Raw genomic sequence first — 17,530 nt, 5'->3', positions numbered from 1 at the left:
CGTTGAAATGAAAAGCTGCTTTTCAATTTTATAATCCAGTAGACCTAATCTCTCCCCCCGCGCCTGTCCATACAGTCCAATTAGATGAACAAGACTGGCCGGATGAGCCCTATTCACCACAAAGTCATCTCCATACCATGTCCTTGCTGTGTCAAAACACAGAGCCCACAGAGCACGAGCCCAGCACTGACCTTCACCGGGCATCGTAGAACTGTGCAATGCGCAAAAAACTGTGCTGTCAACCCACCTGTTTCTACTGCAGTCTTGGCCTTGTTAACGGGGCATTGATTAGGCTTTGGATGTGTGTTTATGTGTGTGTGTGTGTGTGTGGAAGTGGGTGTGTGTCTGGTTCGATTCAGCCTTTGTGGCACCGCACCCGCCCCCACACACCCGCTGGGTCCAGAGAGAGAAAGTGCTCACTACAGTGAAAGAAGAAGTCACACTAGTGAAAACGCTGAGTCAATTCATTCTCAGAGGTCAGTGTGGCGCATGGAAGATGCAAAGGTAGCAGCGCTGGGGTGTTTAGATTTATGGCCTTGCTTATGGCAAAGAAAAGTACAGAAAGGTACAAAGGGTGAGAGCCCAAAGAGAAGAAGAAGAAAGAGGATGGTTGCAAAGTGCTCATCAAGATAGGGTACACGCTGCAGTAAAAAGACTACTGAAGTATAAGAACCCAAGAAAACTGAAACACAATGTCGAGTTCAAACAACCACTACGACCTTTGTTGTGGTTGACTGAGGACAGCAGACAGCAAAAACGGTTTTGTGGTGGAGTGTGTGTTATATGTGTGTGTGGTGGTGGTTAGAGGGGAGAACGAGGCCACTTTGCCCATATTGACTGCAGTGCCATGTGACTGCTGTGATCATTAATGTGTCCTGATGCCAACGGGTATCCTGATGACCCACATCTCAGCAGTCCACTCTCTCTCTCTGGCTGCCACCCAAACCAGACCTCTCTCTCTCCCTCTCTCCCTTGCTCTCCCTCCCTCCCCCTACTTGGAAAGCACATACTCCAACCTTCTCCTTTACACTTTCTCCATCAGCATTAGAGGCTGGGTATCGAACCTCAATACTTTTCTGGTACAGACCAAAGTGTGACTGTGGCTCTGAGTATCAAAAACACAGCAGTTGTCTGGATTTGTTTACTCAGTCTCTGAATGAATATTTACTGTTTTCAGTCAGAATTTTGCTTATTAGGTTTCAAGTACTGAAACCCAGGTATTATACAGGCATTAATATTGAGAAGTTTCAGATGATACCAACTCTTAATCCACATACAAAACACGCACACTCTCATCCTCAATCCCCAAGTTTCTCCTCTTTCTTTCCATTAGCTGACACTGCCTTTTTTTTAATGTCATTGCCTCCCTCTCTTCTCCCACCCCCTCTTCCCTTCAGCTAACCTCTATCTCCCAGTCCTGTGACTGCTCTCTTGAGTATAACAGCCCCTTACTCACTCTTTTACTCTCTTTCCCACTCTCCTCCTGCTCAGTTTTGCATTTATTCATGCCCATTGATATGGATATCCTCTCCCTTCCCTCTCCTGCTCTCCTCCTCAGTGAACAATTTAGATTTAAGAGATTCAACATCGTTGACTGAGCTGTTTTATGATCTTGTTGCCTCACTGATGCAATCTTGCTCTTCATCCATGATGCCCAGTTTTTATTACTCGCCTTTTTGCATTTGTTTTTTATTTCCTCTCTCCCTATTTGGAGCATCCTAGTTGGTCTGATGATGTGCTGACTTCAGATGAACAGTTTTTAGAGTTTTCACTGACCCAGTAAAGTAGCTTTGAAATTCAAAGTCTCACCCTCCCACCCCCCATCTCGTTTACTCCATCTTCCTCCCCTCCTAACCTCCTATAATTCTCTCCCACTCCTGATCTAATGCTATTCCAAATTCTGTCAGCGTCCCAGTTCCTACATTTGGCGCATACTTGCCACCTATTACTCTCTGAGTCTATCTCTCACTTACACTCACATATAAAATGCATATGCATTCGTTAAATAAGCAGTCCCTCAAGCGCAGTGACAGGCACCCACCAACACAAACCTGCTCATGTCGCCAAACTGTTCGACTTAACAAATTTTGACACGTCGCACACACGCGAGCATCCAAAGTCTTAGACACGCACACACTCACACACACATACACGGCTGTGTATGAAACCACTGGTGTTGAATATTTTGGAGGTGGGCTGGGGTGGGGTGGGGGTACACGGCAGAGGAGTTAATTACCCCATACGATCAATAATTCATTATGCTGTCAGTTTGTGTGTCTGTGTGTCTCTGTATGTGTGCTGGCATGCTTTGAGTGCACGTAAGCATGAACACCAAACTCTCCAAGTAAGCATTTTCTTTCCCTGGGAACGACAGATTAAGAGGATTGACTCCGTAATGGATTAACCTCTGGAGTGTGTATGATGTGTGCGTGTTCCCCAGTGCGTGTGTGTGCATGTGTGTTGAGCAGGATCAGAGAGCCCATGTATGAATTGATTAGCCTAAGAAGCTCCTCTCCTTCCTTTTTAATGACCACATCAGCACTTTTTCACCACGGGGAGGATAAATGTAGAGCTGTCCGTCAAGGAAATGAGACACCACCCCTTTAAGAAGGGTTAGCTGTCACTCAAACATCACTCGTGGGAGCACTCCCCATGGACTACGGAGACCCTGCTGTGTCAGTGTGTCTACATTGATAGATGGTGCCTGTGTGTGTGTGGGTAGAAGGGAGAGTGACCGTCTCTATGCAGCATTTATTTGTCAGCAGGACTTCAGCTTTTAACTGGAGCTTCCTGAGCAAACACCAAAGCCAGTGCATCCATTATCAACTGATATTGTTTACAGCATAACCATATATATACTGAATGGAAGAAACATAGCCGCTTGATAAGGGGAAACAGAAACACAACATGACCAATTACTCTGTTGGAAGCAACTATTCGCCCACTCCCTCTGTGTCCTTACTCCAACTGAACTCCTCGGGGGTTTATACACATGGTCACACACACAAGCACGCAGTCATGCATGTATACACAAATGCACATTCACATATTGTTTGGCTACAGTAGGGGGTTGACTCATGTCCCCTGCATTAGATCTTGCTAAAAAGAGGGCTGATGTTTGACATGGAGCACACACACACACACACACACACACACACACACACACACACACACACACAGAGACACACATACAAACACACACACACACACACACACACACATGCACTGACAGCAGGGTACCATCACACAGCTCACAGGCTTAGGATGCTGACACGGACACACGAGTATGTGAGCTGCTGTGCACACACACTGACAGCTATTTTGTGGAGATAAAAATGGTGTTTAGATGTTAGCGACGGGGTGTGTGGTATGGTATGTCGGCAGATATGAGAATAAGAAGAGATGAAGCTGGTGAGGACGAGGAGAAGACAGAGATCAGGAGCTAGAGATAGATTGAAATAAAGAGGGGCTAGAGCAAACCAAAATTGATGAACCATAGACACAACGTCAACCCGGTCCCTTCCCAGAGCTCCTACCTGTTTGCTGTACTTGTTTCCAGTCTGGCAACCATACTCTGAGCACTGGTCAGATCCCAGGGACATGGCATCTGCATTGCCACTTCCTCCACTACTGCTGCTGCTGGAGCCGGCACTCCCCACACAACCTCCACTGCCCACAAAGGTGTTGGAGGGAGGCAGCTCCTGGACCGCCTGGTGCTTCTTTCCCTCAGCTGGGGGGGAGTGGGGCTGTAGGTTCACCGCAGGGAGAGGTGAGCTGGATTTGTAGTGTCTGGCCAGATCTGGGCTTGACTGGTGCCTCCTGCCACCGCCCATCCGTGGGCTGCCAGGGTCACCATCCACAGCACAGTAGCGGGCTGCCAGACGCTCACTAGCACTACTCAAATCCTCCTCATCATCATCATTGGCATGGCGACGCAGTCCATTGACTGTGACGATACCGCTGTAAAGTGACCTGTCTGACTTCCCTCCTCCTGCAGCTGCACTACCACCGCTTCCGTTACGTTTATCCCGTCGAGGTTTGCGTCCACGGTCCGATCCCCCGCCACGGCCGGCCTGTGGTTGAGCCCCTGGAGGACTGAAGAAGTCTTCCTCGGGCTCCTTCTTGCCAGCCTCATAGCCATTCTTGCCCTGAGCACCGCATTGCCGAGCTGTGACTACAAGGAGTATCACTAGGATGACGGCTGCGGCTCCCGCCAGGACACCAATGGCTACACTGAGCCGCTGTTTCCCTAATGCACGCTCACTGTCTGGGTCCCCTGCAATGTCCAGCGACAGTGGAGCCATCAGGCTTCGGGCCACCTGTAGTGAGAACAAGAGAGAAGAAGAACAAGAGAGAAAAGATGTAGAGTATAAGAGGAAAAGAAAACAAGAGACAAACCATCAATGAGAAAAAAGTCCAAAGCAGTGACTGCAAAAGATGACACAGTGGGTGTGAGCCACAGAGAAACATCAAACAGCATCTTCAACTTAATTAAACTCATCACTGTGTTTTAGTGGAGGAGCTTCCCCATTATTCCCAGACACATAGTGTCACTAAATATATAATTGCTCTTGCTTCCCTGTTGCAGCATCTCAAGATGAGCCTGTAATTCTCCACTTGTGATCTCGCATCATCTGCAGTGTTACAGGAAATGCCTAGGATTATACTGTTTAAAGCTGATTAAAAGACTAAAGCAAAACTTTAGACGTTGAGGTCCAGGATGGTTGGGAGAGGACAGGTAGTAGAAACAGTCAATAAATGTGCAAATGAAGGCAAGAGTCATGCTACGACTACATCCCGAGGACACAAACACATCTTCTGTCTCATCGATGAACAATGTCCCTATTGTGAATGACAGTGTAGGAGTGGATTTGTGTAGGATTTGCTATCATAATTTCTTTGCACTGGGAATTGGATGGACAGAGAGATAGAAGGCTACTGTATGTGTGCTCTGTGGAATATATTTTAGAGTTGTTTCTGTTGTTCTTCTAAGTATAACGTTTTGTTTTTTTTTGTTGCAAGGCAAATCCATGCTAATCCATTTTGCATTTTGATCAATATATATTACACTTATATTTTGTATTTGGGTTTAAGACAAAGGAGAAAAATAACAGTGATCCTCCATTGTGATCACACAAAACACACACAAACACACACACACACACACACACACACACACACACACACACACATATATACATGCTGTAAGCTTGTACACTAATAAAAGGATCATTAGAAGACAGTGGATTATGATCCTAAAGCACAAACACAGCCATTACTGGTTATGAAGCCTTGTTGGACAGGAGACAATGAGGCTGTGGAGTTGTGGTCTGCAGAGCCCTGCTGGTAATATTGGACAGGGTCATGAATCTGAATATAGCTAATCAATACATAGCAAGTATGCCGGGAGAATCATTATGCAGGGACAACACAAAATACAAAAACACACGCGCACACACACACACACACAAAGATATGTGTGCATGTGCCTACACCGGCCCACACAAAGTGTAAGCTGTCCGTTAGAGAGACAACTCATTTTGCAGCCCTGTGACACCTTGTCTCAGAGCTCATATGACAATTCCTTTGGCCTGTCAGGGCTGGAAATTATATACTCATGTAATCCCTGCTGCTTTAAGAATGGTCGGTAATAAGGCTTGCAGGAATGAATGGGAGAGAGACAGAGAGTCCAGGTGAGAGAGAAAAGTTTAATTTCAGCCCCTGTGGTTTGTGATAACCAAAAAAAAAAAATAAAAAAACCTACATTAAAACCTGCAGTAGTGGTAATACTGCAGAGAGTGTTGCTCACACAACTGCACTGTGTAACTTGCTTATTACATTAGCCAAGGCATATTAGGCTTACTCATATAGAGCCACATTATTCACTCTCACTTCTTGATACCCCCAAGCTAAGAATGGGACTGTGTTATATTTCATTGTTTCATCACCATCTATCTCTGGGTTAAGTTTCATTGTTTTTGAGCAAGTTGTGTTGGTTCTATTCCATTATTCTGCTTCCACTGCAGAGGGCCTCTCCGGCAGGCTCCACTCTCCCCTCAGCCCCATTGTTCTTCTTTTGCCTGCAGTATTCCTTTTCATTCGCATTCTGCTGGGCATCTCTCTGGCTTATAGTGCATCCCTGCACTGTCTGCTGTATTGTGTACGCATAAAAAAGAGGGAAGATAGCGATGCATTACCATACGTGCATTTACCATGTGACAGTGCAACAGCCATGTTTTTTTTATTTGGGAGCGAGCTTGCATTAGAAAGTGCCAGGTGTAAGGTCGTGAGACAACTTGCATGTGTGTGTGCATGTGAGAGGAAGAGATACCCCACTCAGTGCGAGCTATGTATGGTCATCTAAGTGTAGGCATGTGTACTGTATATGTGTATGGGCACACACGCAGTGTATAGCCAAGTGTTCAGCAGGCTGAGTGCAGCAGCCACCTCTTCTGCTGCGTTCGAATGCATCCTTCTGACGCATCCCAAGCTCCCAACTGATTCTTCCATTCTACTGCACGAGCTTTGTTCCAGCTGGACTTAGCACTACTGTCTATCTGTTCCCCTCTCTAAGGATTCTGTTGTCTGCATGTCACTGCAGATGTCGATGCCGTAACCAAGACAAGGAGTTCTCCCCTGACCACACTATTGACCCAAGCTTAGGAAGTCCCTGATTTCCGATGTAGTTCAGCACGTTCATACCTCAGCAACAGGATATAGAGCTGCAGTTTAGTAATTGTTCGCTATTCATTAAATAATAGGAAGCAGACTGTACATATTTAAAACATTTCAAGATAATCTGAATATTATCTTGAATGTTATCACTAAAAGCCTTCATTAGCTTCACTTATGGTGAACATAACACCTTAAAGTTTCCCCAGTTCACAACCATGTCTAAAATATCACAACTAAATTTGCTCGTTTTTCTAGCTTAAACTCTGTAGTATCACATCGTAACTAATTACCCAACATGTGGTTCACCCTGTACAGTTGGACAGAAAAGACTGGAGTAATTTTCTGCCGCGGTGCTGCAGCACTAGCAGCCGTTTTCCTTCCCTAATTACCTCTGGCATCCATCCACCTCTCAGTTTGACTTCATTATGAGATGGAGGTATTCTCTCTTCAATGACTTCTACTCAATTACTCAGCCAAGTTCCTCCCTACAATCAAACTAAAGTATGCATATTGTAATCAAAGACGGCTTTTATACCAGCTTGGACATATTACACCCTATTGTTCGATTCAATGGCCCCGGTCATTTAGGCACATTGCAGTTAATTCCACCTGTCAAGGCCATTGTTCCACCATTTACCCCTTAAGTGTTCGGCTCTAATCCTTACCCCCTTGATTGTTCAATTTGCACATTCAACTCTACTTTTCAAGCAACAATGTTACATTCATGAGGTGTTGTGTTTGATGGCTAGCTTTCAAATCCCACACCATCTATCTGTACTCAGTTGCTTGTCTTTGTTCAAAAAAAAAAAAAAAAAAAAAAAAAATTAAATAATAATAATGCCATCAAACATTTTTGGATGCCAAATTCTCGCCATATAAGGTCAGGAAGAAATCTCAGGCTGTGATTATACTCGATGTGTTTCTCCTGCTAAAACACAAAATTTAGCTTTAAATGTCATTTAAAACAATGAAAGTCAGAGGACACACAAAGCACAGTTATTCTAGTTGCCATTGCGACTGTCTAAAATAGCCACACTGTAACATGATCGAAAATGAGAAATCATCCGAGGTTTACATTGCTCACTTGGAAATCGTATACATTACTTAAGGTGTTTCTATTTTATTTTCTGTTTTGTCACAAGTTGAAACACCCAGGGAAGCACCACCGTGATGACACGCATAGTTTGCAGTAGAGGAGCATTTGCTGCATTGTATGATGTGTCCTCAAGATCACAATGTCTGGCTTCTTCTTTTTCCACACAGGTTAGGCAGAGCAGTAAAAGACTTCCTACTGAGTTTTTTTGACACAGAAGGGCCCGATCAAGGTATGGCATATTCATGGTATTTTGGGGGTAACAACAAAATCTGTGCTTTGACACATTTTTGGAGATTTGTGCCTCTTATCTCCCTGACGGTTCTTTTTCCTCTCAAATGTCTCAGAGCTATTTTAGTGTTACACTGTTTACGTCATGTTACATGCACAGACCTGACAGTTGAAGACCTTCTCCTCAGAGAAAATATGGGAATGTGTTCCAGTCCAAGTTTCAGGAGGGCCTTGAAACACAAGCTCTTAGTCTCAGAACAAACACTGTAACTAAGGCTACAGAGGCGATTTATTAGTCAATACAAATTACTTGTCCAAACCAGAGAAGGAGTTTTAGTAATTATTACCTGCCAGCATTTATAGCTTAATTGAACATTTTTAAAGCACATTAGGAGGTTCATTTGATTAATATAAGAGGGGCAGAGAGGGGAGAAATATTTCCACCAGCATGGCATATGCTAAATTTGAAATCATGCTGCTGTAGTTATTTCTGGTATCTCAGTAATGTCTTTGAATCTAGTCAATTACCTCTGCACCCCTGTGTGGATCTTTCAAGCCAGCTCTAATCTTGCTGTGAAGTCGTTGGTTCAAGAAAAACAACACAGATTTATTCAGTAATAGTGGGCGTATTCATACACATGTATTTCACATTCCTTTTATTCCCCATGTAACCATTATTCATTTAGATTTGATAATGGTTTTTATTTAGGCTCCTCTAGATATGACCACCTCTGTTCTGCTCAGACTGTGCTGCAGAACACAAAGCAAAATCCAAAACCTCATCAATATTCAGGGTTATAGTGAAGAGACGCTGCTAAAGCACAACTTCTATTGAAATGAATATACTTCAACTTACTCTGTATCACAGGGCCAAAATTGGGACAGGCACATTTCTCTCCCTCTCTCTGCCTCCCTAACACACTCACCACTAATGCTCTCTCTCTCTCTCTCTCTCACTCTCTCACACACACACGCGCGCACACACCTAATGCTCTCAGCTCTGAGTTCAATGTACCATAAAAGAAGAACCACTTCAGTAATAACAGTTATTTTAACCACATAGTCATTATAAGAATGCATGCTGGACAAAGAACACACTCCAGTAGGATCCAAACTACAAAGAAGCCGACATTGCCAATAGCCTTCAAAAGAGAAACAGGGTTCTATATCTGGCACAAATATAGACACAATTATTTCCTAAAAAAATGGGCAGAAAATTGCAACACCGCACAGACTGTGAAAATTGTGCATTCATCTCATTCTATCAAGAAAATAATCTTCTTACCAGTTTAGTTTGAACAGCTACAATCAGATGTCATTACCACCCTCCTCCATTGTAATGTGTGGCCATTATTTGAATGGGTCAAAAGACAGTATCATCACTGTCATTATTGGTTGTCATTACCAGCTCTGTGGAACTATAGAGGTCTGCACACGCCAAAACAGAACAGTGGGATTCATTACCTATCCTACTTAAGTTTTCTATCATCCGAGTTACATGCATTTTAATGTACTTCACTTACTGCTGCTGAAATCAGTTTAAAAAAAAAAAAAACCTCTGTACATAAACATTACCTGTGCATCCACCAGGGTGGCGTTGGCCACACTCTCATTAATGAAGACATGAACCAGGGCAGTGGCACAGAGAGAGGGGACCCCACTATCGTTGACCCTGACGACCAGGCGATGCAGGCCTCTGTGGCGCCGCTCCAGGGGTTCTGCCAGGGTGATCACTCCATTGGTGTGACCAATCTCGAACAGTCTGAAGGGATTTCCTCCCACTAGAGCATAGCGAAGGTCTGCATTTGGGCCTGTGTCTGAGTCTATGGCTGTTACAGTTCTGACCACGGTGCGGGCACTGCTGGCAGGTGGAAGAAGGGTGTAAGACTCATTTGCTGGAGAGGTGATTGAGGGGGCGTTGTCATTTTCATCCGTCACAAAGAGTGAGACGGTGGCGGTGGCAGTTTTGCGGGGCTCCCCTCCATCCACAGCCCGGACACGGAAGGTATAGGTGGAAAGCTTTTCACGGTCAAACGATGCAGAGGAGAAGATGGTTCCTGTGTTGTTCTCAATGGAAAACACTTCTTCACCTTGCTCTTTCTCTCCATCTTCACCCTCCACCTTCTCTCCTGCCTTCTTCTCATCAACTCCGTCCATTTCTACAAACAGACTAAGTTCTGCGTTCTGGCCTTCATCAGCATCAGTAACAGTGACCATGCCAACTGGGCTGTTGGCAAGCAGGTTCTCTTTGACGTAGAATGTAAAGATTTCCTGGACAAACTTTGGCGCGTTGTCATTTCGGTCGGTCACCTGAACAACAACAGTTGCAGAGCCTTGCAGAGAGGGGGTGCCCTTGTCCTTGGCAATAACCCGGAGTTCATACCTCTCTCGCTGCTCACGGTCCAGAACCCCAGTGGCACGGATATCTCCATTATCTGCATCTATGTAAAATGGCCCATTGCCAGCAGGATCCAAGGAGTATGCAATCTCTGCATTCTTGCCACTGTCTGCATCCGTAGCTACCACAGTGACCACCCTCTCACCTGGCGAGTTGTTCTCTGCAAAGTGGACCTCCACAACACTCTGGGCAAAGGCTGGGGCGTGGTCATTGATATCTACCACTCGCACCATCAGTGAGCTGTTACTGGAAAGACTGGGGCTTCCAGAATCGACTGCCACAATGGTAACACTGTACTCTTTGGTGGCCTCATAGTCCAGCAAGGCAGAAGTATGTAAGAAGTATTTTTTCTTGTTCCTGTGAAATAATTAGAAAATACATTTCATGAATGTAGTTGCGACCCTACATGGAAATAACATAGGTCTTGTCCCCAAAGCAGTCAGATACAATACTAATGCTGCTCCGTCTTAAGCTGATTTGTCACCAGGGTGTTGGCTGACTAAATATTGTTTTGTCAGTAGTAGTGAAAAAAATATCCTATTTTATTTTCACAAAGCCCAAGGTGACATCCTCAGGTTGGCTCTTCTGTTGTCCGAGCAACAGCCCAAGAAAAGCTTCAAATCCTCATCCTCACATTTGAAAAACGAATTGAGATTTTGTCTGAAAAATGAGTGAAACACTGAATCAACTGTCAAAAAAGCTGGCGATTCATTCTCTTTCAGTCGACTGGATAAATCAACTAATTGTTTCAGCGCTGATCTTTTATACACACTAGCCCATATTTTAAGAGATATCTGCAGTCTTTAGCAGAGGGACAATACTGGAGAAACTGTAAATGATTTTAAAAAAAAAAATCATTCAACTAATCGATTTGCTGAAGACCTCTCATTATTATTATTCAGAGTTTCTTTTGCCAAGGACATCCCTGCAGTCAATACAATAACCAATCTCACTGTATAGGTGTCATAAGTGGTAGCAGTAATATCCAAATATGGCCTTCTCTATTTCCAATATTACCTCCATTTAAAAGCTTCATAAAATATCTTTACAATTGACTTAAGAGCATTGACATTCACAGTCTGCTGAAATGATATTTCAAAAGCCTTAAACTCTCGACTTTAATGAAAATGTATGCACAGAGTTTACAGATTGTATGACATTCCAACTACTCTGTACCCTCAGTGAATGAGTGGCAGCACTTGAACTAAACTAATGAAATACGCAGGCAACAGCACTTGAGCCACTGTTCTCTGAATTCCGTGTGTAAAATACAAATGGTAGAAATTCCTCCTGGATCATTAGTGTAAGTGGTGCATGTGTGATTCTCAAGGAAGCCCCGCACAAAAATGCATCAATACTGTTTATCTATGAATTATGTTAAATGTTAAATTTAACTTTACATAAATTGTAAGGGATCAAGGAATGAGTCAGGCACTATCTTCTATCAGGAACTAGCATGCTAAATGCCATTATGACCTTTTCCTTAATGAATAATGACCATTTTCAAATTAATTGCTCCTGGTAACTTTGAATCAGGTGCTTAATGGCACATAACCAAATATTAGTTGCTCATTATGTATAAGTTAGTTAATGTTTTTGTTCGCCCACGGGTAAAAAAAAGTGGTGCATCATACTTTACTAATATTTGGAATGCATCATTACTTTATAATTACATTAGCATTACCATTTTTTGTTGTCCCTCAAGAAAAGCAATACATCATCGTACCAAAGTCACAGGAAGTTATCATTGGATATTGGTTAATTATTTCAATATTTAGAAGTGTATGCTTAAGTACTTATAAACATTATACAGACACTGAATCAGAATTGCTCAGCAATTACTTATTGAGAAGAAGTTAGTTCTTGTGTCCTTCTTTTGTAACTGCTCAGGATTTGGTATAATTTACTTTTAAAGGTTACCTTTGATTTGTCTTACCTGTCGAAAGCTTCATCTGCAGGTAGGGGTGGGAGCGCTGTTTCACCAGCTGGCTTCAGTGTGAATGGGACATCTCCTACGACAGTGCACGTCACAGCCCCATTCTCTCCCTGGTCTCGGTCTGACACCTGTACCAGAGCTACTGGTGTGTCCACCAGAACATTCTCTGGTACTAATGCTGCACCATCTCGAACAGGGATCCGTCCAATCTTTCGGATCTCTACAACTGGGACATTGTCATTTTCATCCCGGACGGCCAAAACTACAGTGGTCCGGTCAGTGCGGGGAGGCTGACCTCTGTCCCTGGCCATTACCGTGAACCTCAGTTGAGCCACCTCTTCCCTGTCAATCCTGTGAAGAACGCTCAGCCACCCAGTTGCTTCATCCAGGCGCAGGAGTCGCCTGACGGATTCAGTGGCAGCTCCAAAGACATACTCCACCTGCCCATTGACTCCAATGTCACGGTCTGAGGCTCTCACCTGGAGGACAGGTGTACCTGGGGGTGCATTTTCTGCCATTTCTGCCTCATATGTGGACCTCTCAAACTGTGGGCTGTTGTCATTCACATCAGTGATGGAAACACGAAGCAGGGCTTGGGAGGAACGTGGTGGGTTCCCTCCATCTCGAACCCTGAGGATGAGCTCATATGAGTCTTTTTGCTCACGATCCAATGTGCCTTTCACAATTAGCTGTGGTTGTTTTTCACCATCTGGTATGTCCGCAACTTGTAGTTCAAACACACTGCTCCGGGCTCCTCCTCCATTATCTCCACTTCTTCCTCTCCGGTCCCCAAGTCCATCTACTCTAGTAATGGGGTTTCCTCCTGCTGTGCGCCTTGTTGAACTTGACCCGGCTCCACCATCCTGGATCAGCTCATAGCGGTCAATGCCATTTCGCCCAAAATCCCTGTCTGTTGCTGTGGGCAGCAGGTAAAGGGTTCCTATCGGGCGATTTTCCTCAACTGAGAGCTGGAGCACAGGTGAGGGGAAGGAAGGTGTGTTGTCATTGATGTCTGTTATGACCACCCGCCCTTCAAACAGGTCCACCCAGCTCTGCAGTGGCCCTATCACTGACACCTCAAAGTCCAAGAAACACTCGTTCTCATCAAATATCATCTGGCACTGCGGGAGCTTCTCTCTGTCGATGCGCCTTGGGCCTGTTGTCAGCTCGCCTGTCACATTGTCAATCTTGAAGTACTCTGAGCCGCTCTCCAGGGCGAAGGTGACGTCCCCGCTGCCTGTGCCTGCCGTGAGGCCCAGGTCTGCGGCCACGTTTCCAATCTTTACGTCAGGTGGGCCCTCCTCCGCCACCCGGTACCGGAGAGCTGAGTCGGCACCCGGTGGCTGAGTCAGCAGCTGCAGCACTAAGACAACGAGGCTGAGAGCCTGCGCCGCGGAGGAGTGCACTGCACCAAGCCTCTGCATGGCTCCTGCTTCCTCTCGCCTCTCTCCTTCCCGCTCTGTCTGCCTCCGAGCCGCGGCTTGTCTCGCCTTTATTGGTGTTTTGTGGTCTGGTGTGCCTCACAGCGTGGGTGTTTGATTGATCCTTTTTTTTTTTTTTTTTTTTTTTTTTACCTTCTCCCTATCGCTCTCTGCGGACTGCCGCCTGAGGTCCGGAGAAAAAGCTTCTGCACTCTCACAGTAGTTCACTTCAGCGGTGCAGGCTCCCTTCTTTTATCCTCCTTCTCAGTAACCTAGTGGTTTTACAACTTCTATAATGATAATCCCGTTGTCTTGCTGGGCTGCTTCATGCCACAGAGATATCAAAAAACCCATCCTGCTGCGAGAAAAGAAGGGGGGGGAAAAAAAAAACTAATTCACCAGCCTTTGATTAATCCACTTCACTCTTTCTCACTCCTTTCTCTCCCGCAAAGCGGAGAACTATCCCGTTGTCACAGGAGGACGCTTATCGGTTCACAAAGCCATTTGTAACTTGCTTTTTATTCCAGTCACATTTGGGACAGCGGCTTTTCTCGCGTTTTTCACAGTTAGAAACTGCAATGCAGCAGCACTACACAAAAGAAAGAAAGAAAGAAAAAAAAAAAAAAACACCGCTCGCCTCTTCGGACGCTGAGGAAAATGAACTCACATCCCCAAAAGAGGAATGAAAACCAGTTTGAAAAAAAGTCTTTGGGATGCTGCTGCTGCTGCTGGAGCTTTTCTTACCTTCAGCTCCAGCTGCGTTTTCCTCTTTTTTTTTTTTTTTTTTTTCCCCTTCCCCGCAGTGGAGCAACGTGCCAAACGGATTCGGATTCCTTCACGCAAGTTATGTGGAGACAAGAGTGCTTTTCAGAGCGAGTTTCTGGTCCTATTTTTTCACCTAAAAACCAGAAAATGAGAGCCTCTCCCGGTGAGCTCAAAGCCGGGGTCCCGACATCAGCATCAGTTCAGCGTAATCCCGTGCAGCCTGTGTCTGGGATGGATGTTTCGGTGATGGACCGAGTGTAGATGCGTCTTTTTCCAGGAGTCCCGCATTCTCTCTCTCTCTCCCTCTCTCTCGCTCTCTCTCTCTCTCTCTCACTCTCCTCCACATGCGCCTCCTCCTCCTCCTACTCCTCTGCCTTTTTTTTTTTTTTTTTTTTTTTTTCCCTCTCACCTGCACTGCTTGGGACTGCTGCTGCTGCTGCCGCCGCTGCTGCCGGTCTCCAGCGATGCTGCAGTCTCTCTCTCGCTCTCTCTCTCTCCCTCTCCTTCTCTCTCTCTCTCTCTCCCAGCTACTGCAACATTTTCCCCGGCCGCGTAACTCGATCGCTGAGCTGTAACGGGAGAGGCAGCAGAGGCGGTGTTGGGTCGCCGTGTGTGTGTGTGTGTGTGTGTGTATGTCGGTTACCGGGGACAGACCTCACACCCCCCTCCCCTGTCATATAGGAAGATTAAATGGCTTGGTGTCCCGGCAGCTGACAGCTCCTGGTGGGAAAATATCTTTATTCGCACATTGATACAAAGGACAAAGAGCGACGGAGGGAAAAGAGAGTGATCTGGCTCTAACACAAGTCAGCCCGGTGCTCAGCCATATTTCTGCTGGTGCAGCTATTTCGCCGGGGCAAGTGTAGAAGGCTTCATTCATTCCTTTTTGAAAGACACAGAAATTGTCATATAGGCTTGCCCTCAGAATGCAGAATGGGAAGTTGCTTTAATATTCATGACCTGCAGTCACGTACACTGTAAGCCAGTCATTTACAGCAGTGGTGGGCTACACATCACATAATCTGAAGTATCCTAATGGCACAACTACTGCAATATTTTGAGTGGCAAACAAATAAATAACAAAAAGTTGTGCATGTAGCCTATAATATTGCTGTCTGTGTTTATAGCCTATGTATTTTTTTTTTCCCCCTTCACTTTTATTTATTTGTATAATACTCCAGACTTTCTGTTTTTTCTTTGTCGGCAGTCCGCTCTGCCTCATGCACACACACAAACATGCACTCACTGGTGTGAGGATGTTGTGTCTCGGCGGACCGACCTGCTCCGTGAGGAGCGCAATGCAGCATCGGTCTGCTGCTGTTGAACACTGCCGGGGCTTCCACGCTGCCGCTGCTGCTCTGTTCAACCCGCTCTGCAAATTCTGATCTCCGAGCCAGTCAGGCCGACTGTGCTGCCCGGCCCTGGCTGGAAAGCAGGGAGTTCCCCAAACATAATGTTGTTGGCTGGGGTTGTGGAGTTCCGTGTACCAGCTATTAGCGAGCAGTTTATGGCCGGCAGAGAGTAAACAAAGACTGACAAACTGCAGAGAGAGGTCACATATCTTTGCCTCTCCCCCGTTTTTCTTCCCCACGGGACCCGAGTGTGTCCGCGGGCCTGTACGTGTATGCCCCCTCACCTTGGGTGTGTGAGTGTGAGTGCACCCACGCCCTCTGTCGCTCGGAACACGCGTGCTTTTATTTCCCTCACAATCCGTGGCAGCAGGCCCACCCGCCCCGTGGTGCGTGCGGGTGTGCGGGGATAAGCGTGCATGCGAATCTGCAGAAGATTGGTAGAGAAAGGAAGTTTTAGAGAGGGAGAGTCGTGCTTGTGTGTATGTGTGTGTGTGTGTGTGTGTGTGTGTGTGTGTTTGTGTTTGCTCTGCTGCCCGGGTCAGCGCAGTTCACTTTGAGACTACTTAAGTTGATTCAGGAAATTTAAGTCAGATTTGACCTGATGAAAAAAAAAAAAAACACCTAATAAAAATCTGTTGGCCTAAGCATGCTGTTATAGGCCTATCCAACCCATTAAGATATAATTGAGCATGAATCCTCTTTCATCAGCAAATGAACTGCAGTTTCAATTTGCATATTGAATGAAAAATGTGTGTGTGTATGTGTGTGTGTGTGTGTGTGTGTGTGTGTGTGTGTGTGCGTCTGTCTGTGTGTCTGTGTGTGTCTGTGTGCGCACACACTTGTGTGTATTTCGGTTAAAGACAGGATGTTCTTTGGAGAAACATAACCTGGGTTGACATCCATTATAGCCTAAAGGCCTAATCTACTGTTTGTACCATCACAAAGAGGATCACAGCTTTCACATGGTCTATACAAGTATAACTGTGGAAAAAAAGGAAGACAATCTTTACATACCTATTTGACAGCATCAGGCAGCAGAAGCTGATACTTAGAGAAATATCAGGGATCAAGTTTGCCAGATATCCTGAGATCATTCAGCGCGCTCTTTAAAGACATTTGGCTTAGTTATTGCACTTGTAAATAAATAACTATTTATTCAGCCATCCATTTAGTTTGAACATCCGTATTGGGTCAGGATTGCAATAGTAAAAATACAAATCAGAACATCAAAAATGAACCCTTTCTGCAACACTAACACCATGGTAGATTTCAATATCGTGAAAAAATAACTTTCACAATCGAGCATTCAGTAGACTACAGCGACAGTCATTTCGCAATCAGGTTGAAAACCAACAGTTATGTTTTAAACTTAAAAGAATAAGACTGGCATTAGTCCATATTTTGTTATTGTCAGGAAATGCCAACAATATATTAGCCACAAGTATATAGTTTCATTAAAAAAAAGATAAGAGTAATTTTTGTAGTTTTTAGCAAACATTACTCAAATGTGAGTAAATACTTCATGTGTGTGGCACTACTTTCAGCTGTGGATTAACAGACATTTGGTGTGTGTGTGTGTGTGTGTGTGTGTGTGTGTGTGTGTGTGTGAACATTTGCATTCGCTGAACAAATTAGGGACTGACTGACCAAATAAACTAC

At 45.0% G+C, this 17,530-nt stretch overlaps 1 protein-coding gene across 1 annotated transcript in view; it reads right to left on the bottom strand.

Annotated features, from left to right (window-relative positions):
- Window positions 1-15,019, bottom strand: part of pcdh7a (protocadherin 7a) — a 42,748-nt gene extending 27,729 nt beyond the window's left edge. The window contains exons 1-3 of the mRNA XM_071504598.1: window positions 12,334-15,019; window positions 9,575-10,754; window positions 3,537-4,319 (exon numbers count right to left, since the gene is read on the bottom strand). Coding sequence (XP_071360699.1) covers window positions 3,537-4,319; window positions 9,575-10,754; window positions 12,334-13,757 — 3,387 coding nt within the window. The 5' untranslated portion in view covers window positions 13,758-15,019. The remainder of the gene's footprint in view (window positions 1-3,536; window positions 4,320-9,574; window positions 10,755-12,333) is intronic.
- Window positions 15,020-17,530: the final 2,511 nt, after the last annotated feature.

Source organism: Trachinotus anak, unplaced genomic scaffold (genome assembly GCF_046630095.1).
Source record: "Trachinotus anak isolate AG129_WGS33_773 ecotype Australia unplaced genomic scaffold, CSIRO_AGI_Tana_v1 ptg000019l, whole genome shotgun sequence".
NCBI lineage: Eukaryota > Metazoa > Chordata > Actinopteri > Carangiformes > Carangidae > Trachinotus > Trachinotus anak.
Note: the sequence above shows the minus strand (reverse complement) of the source record. Positions and strands in the feature narration are given on the sequence as shown.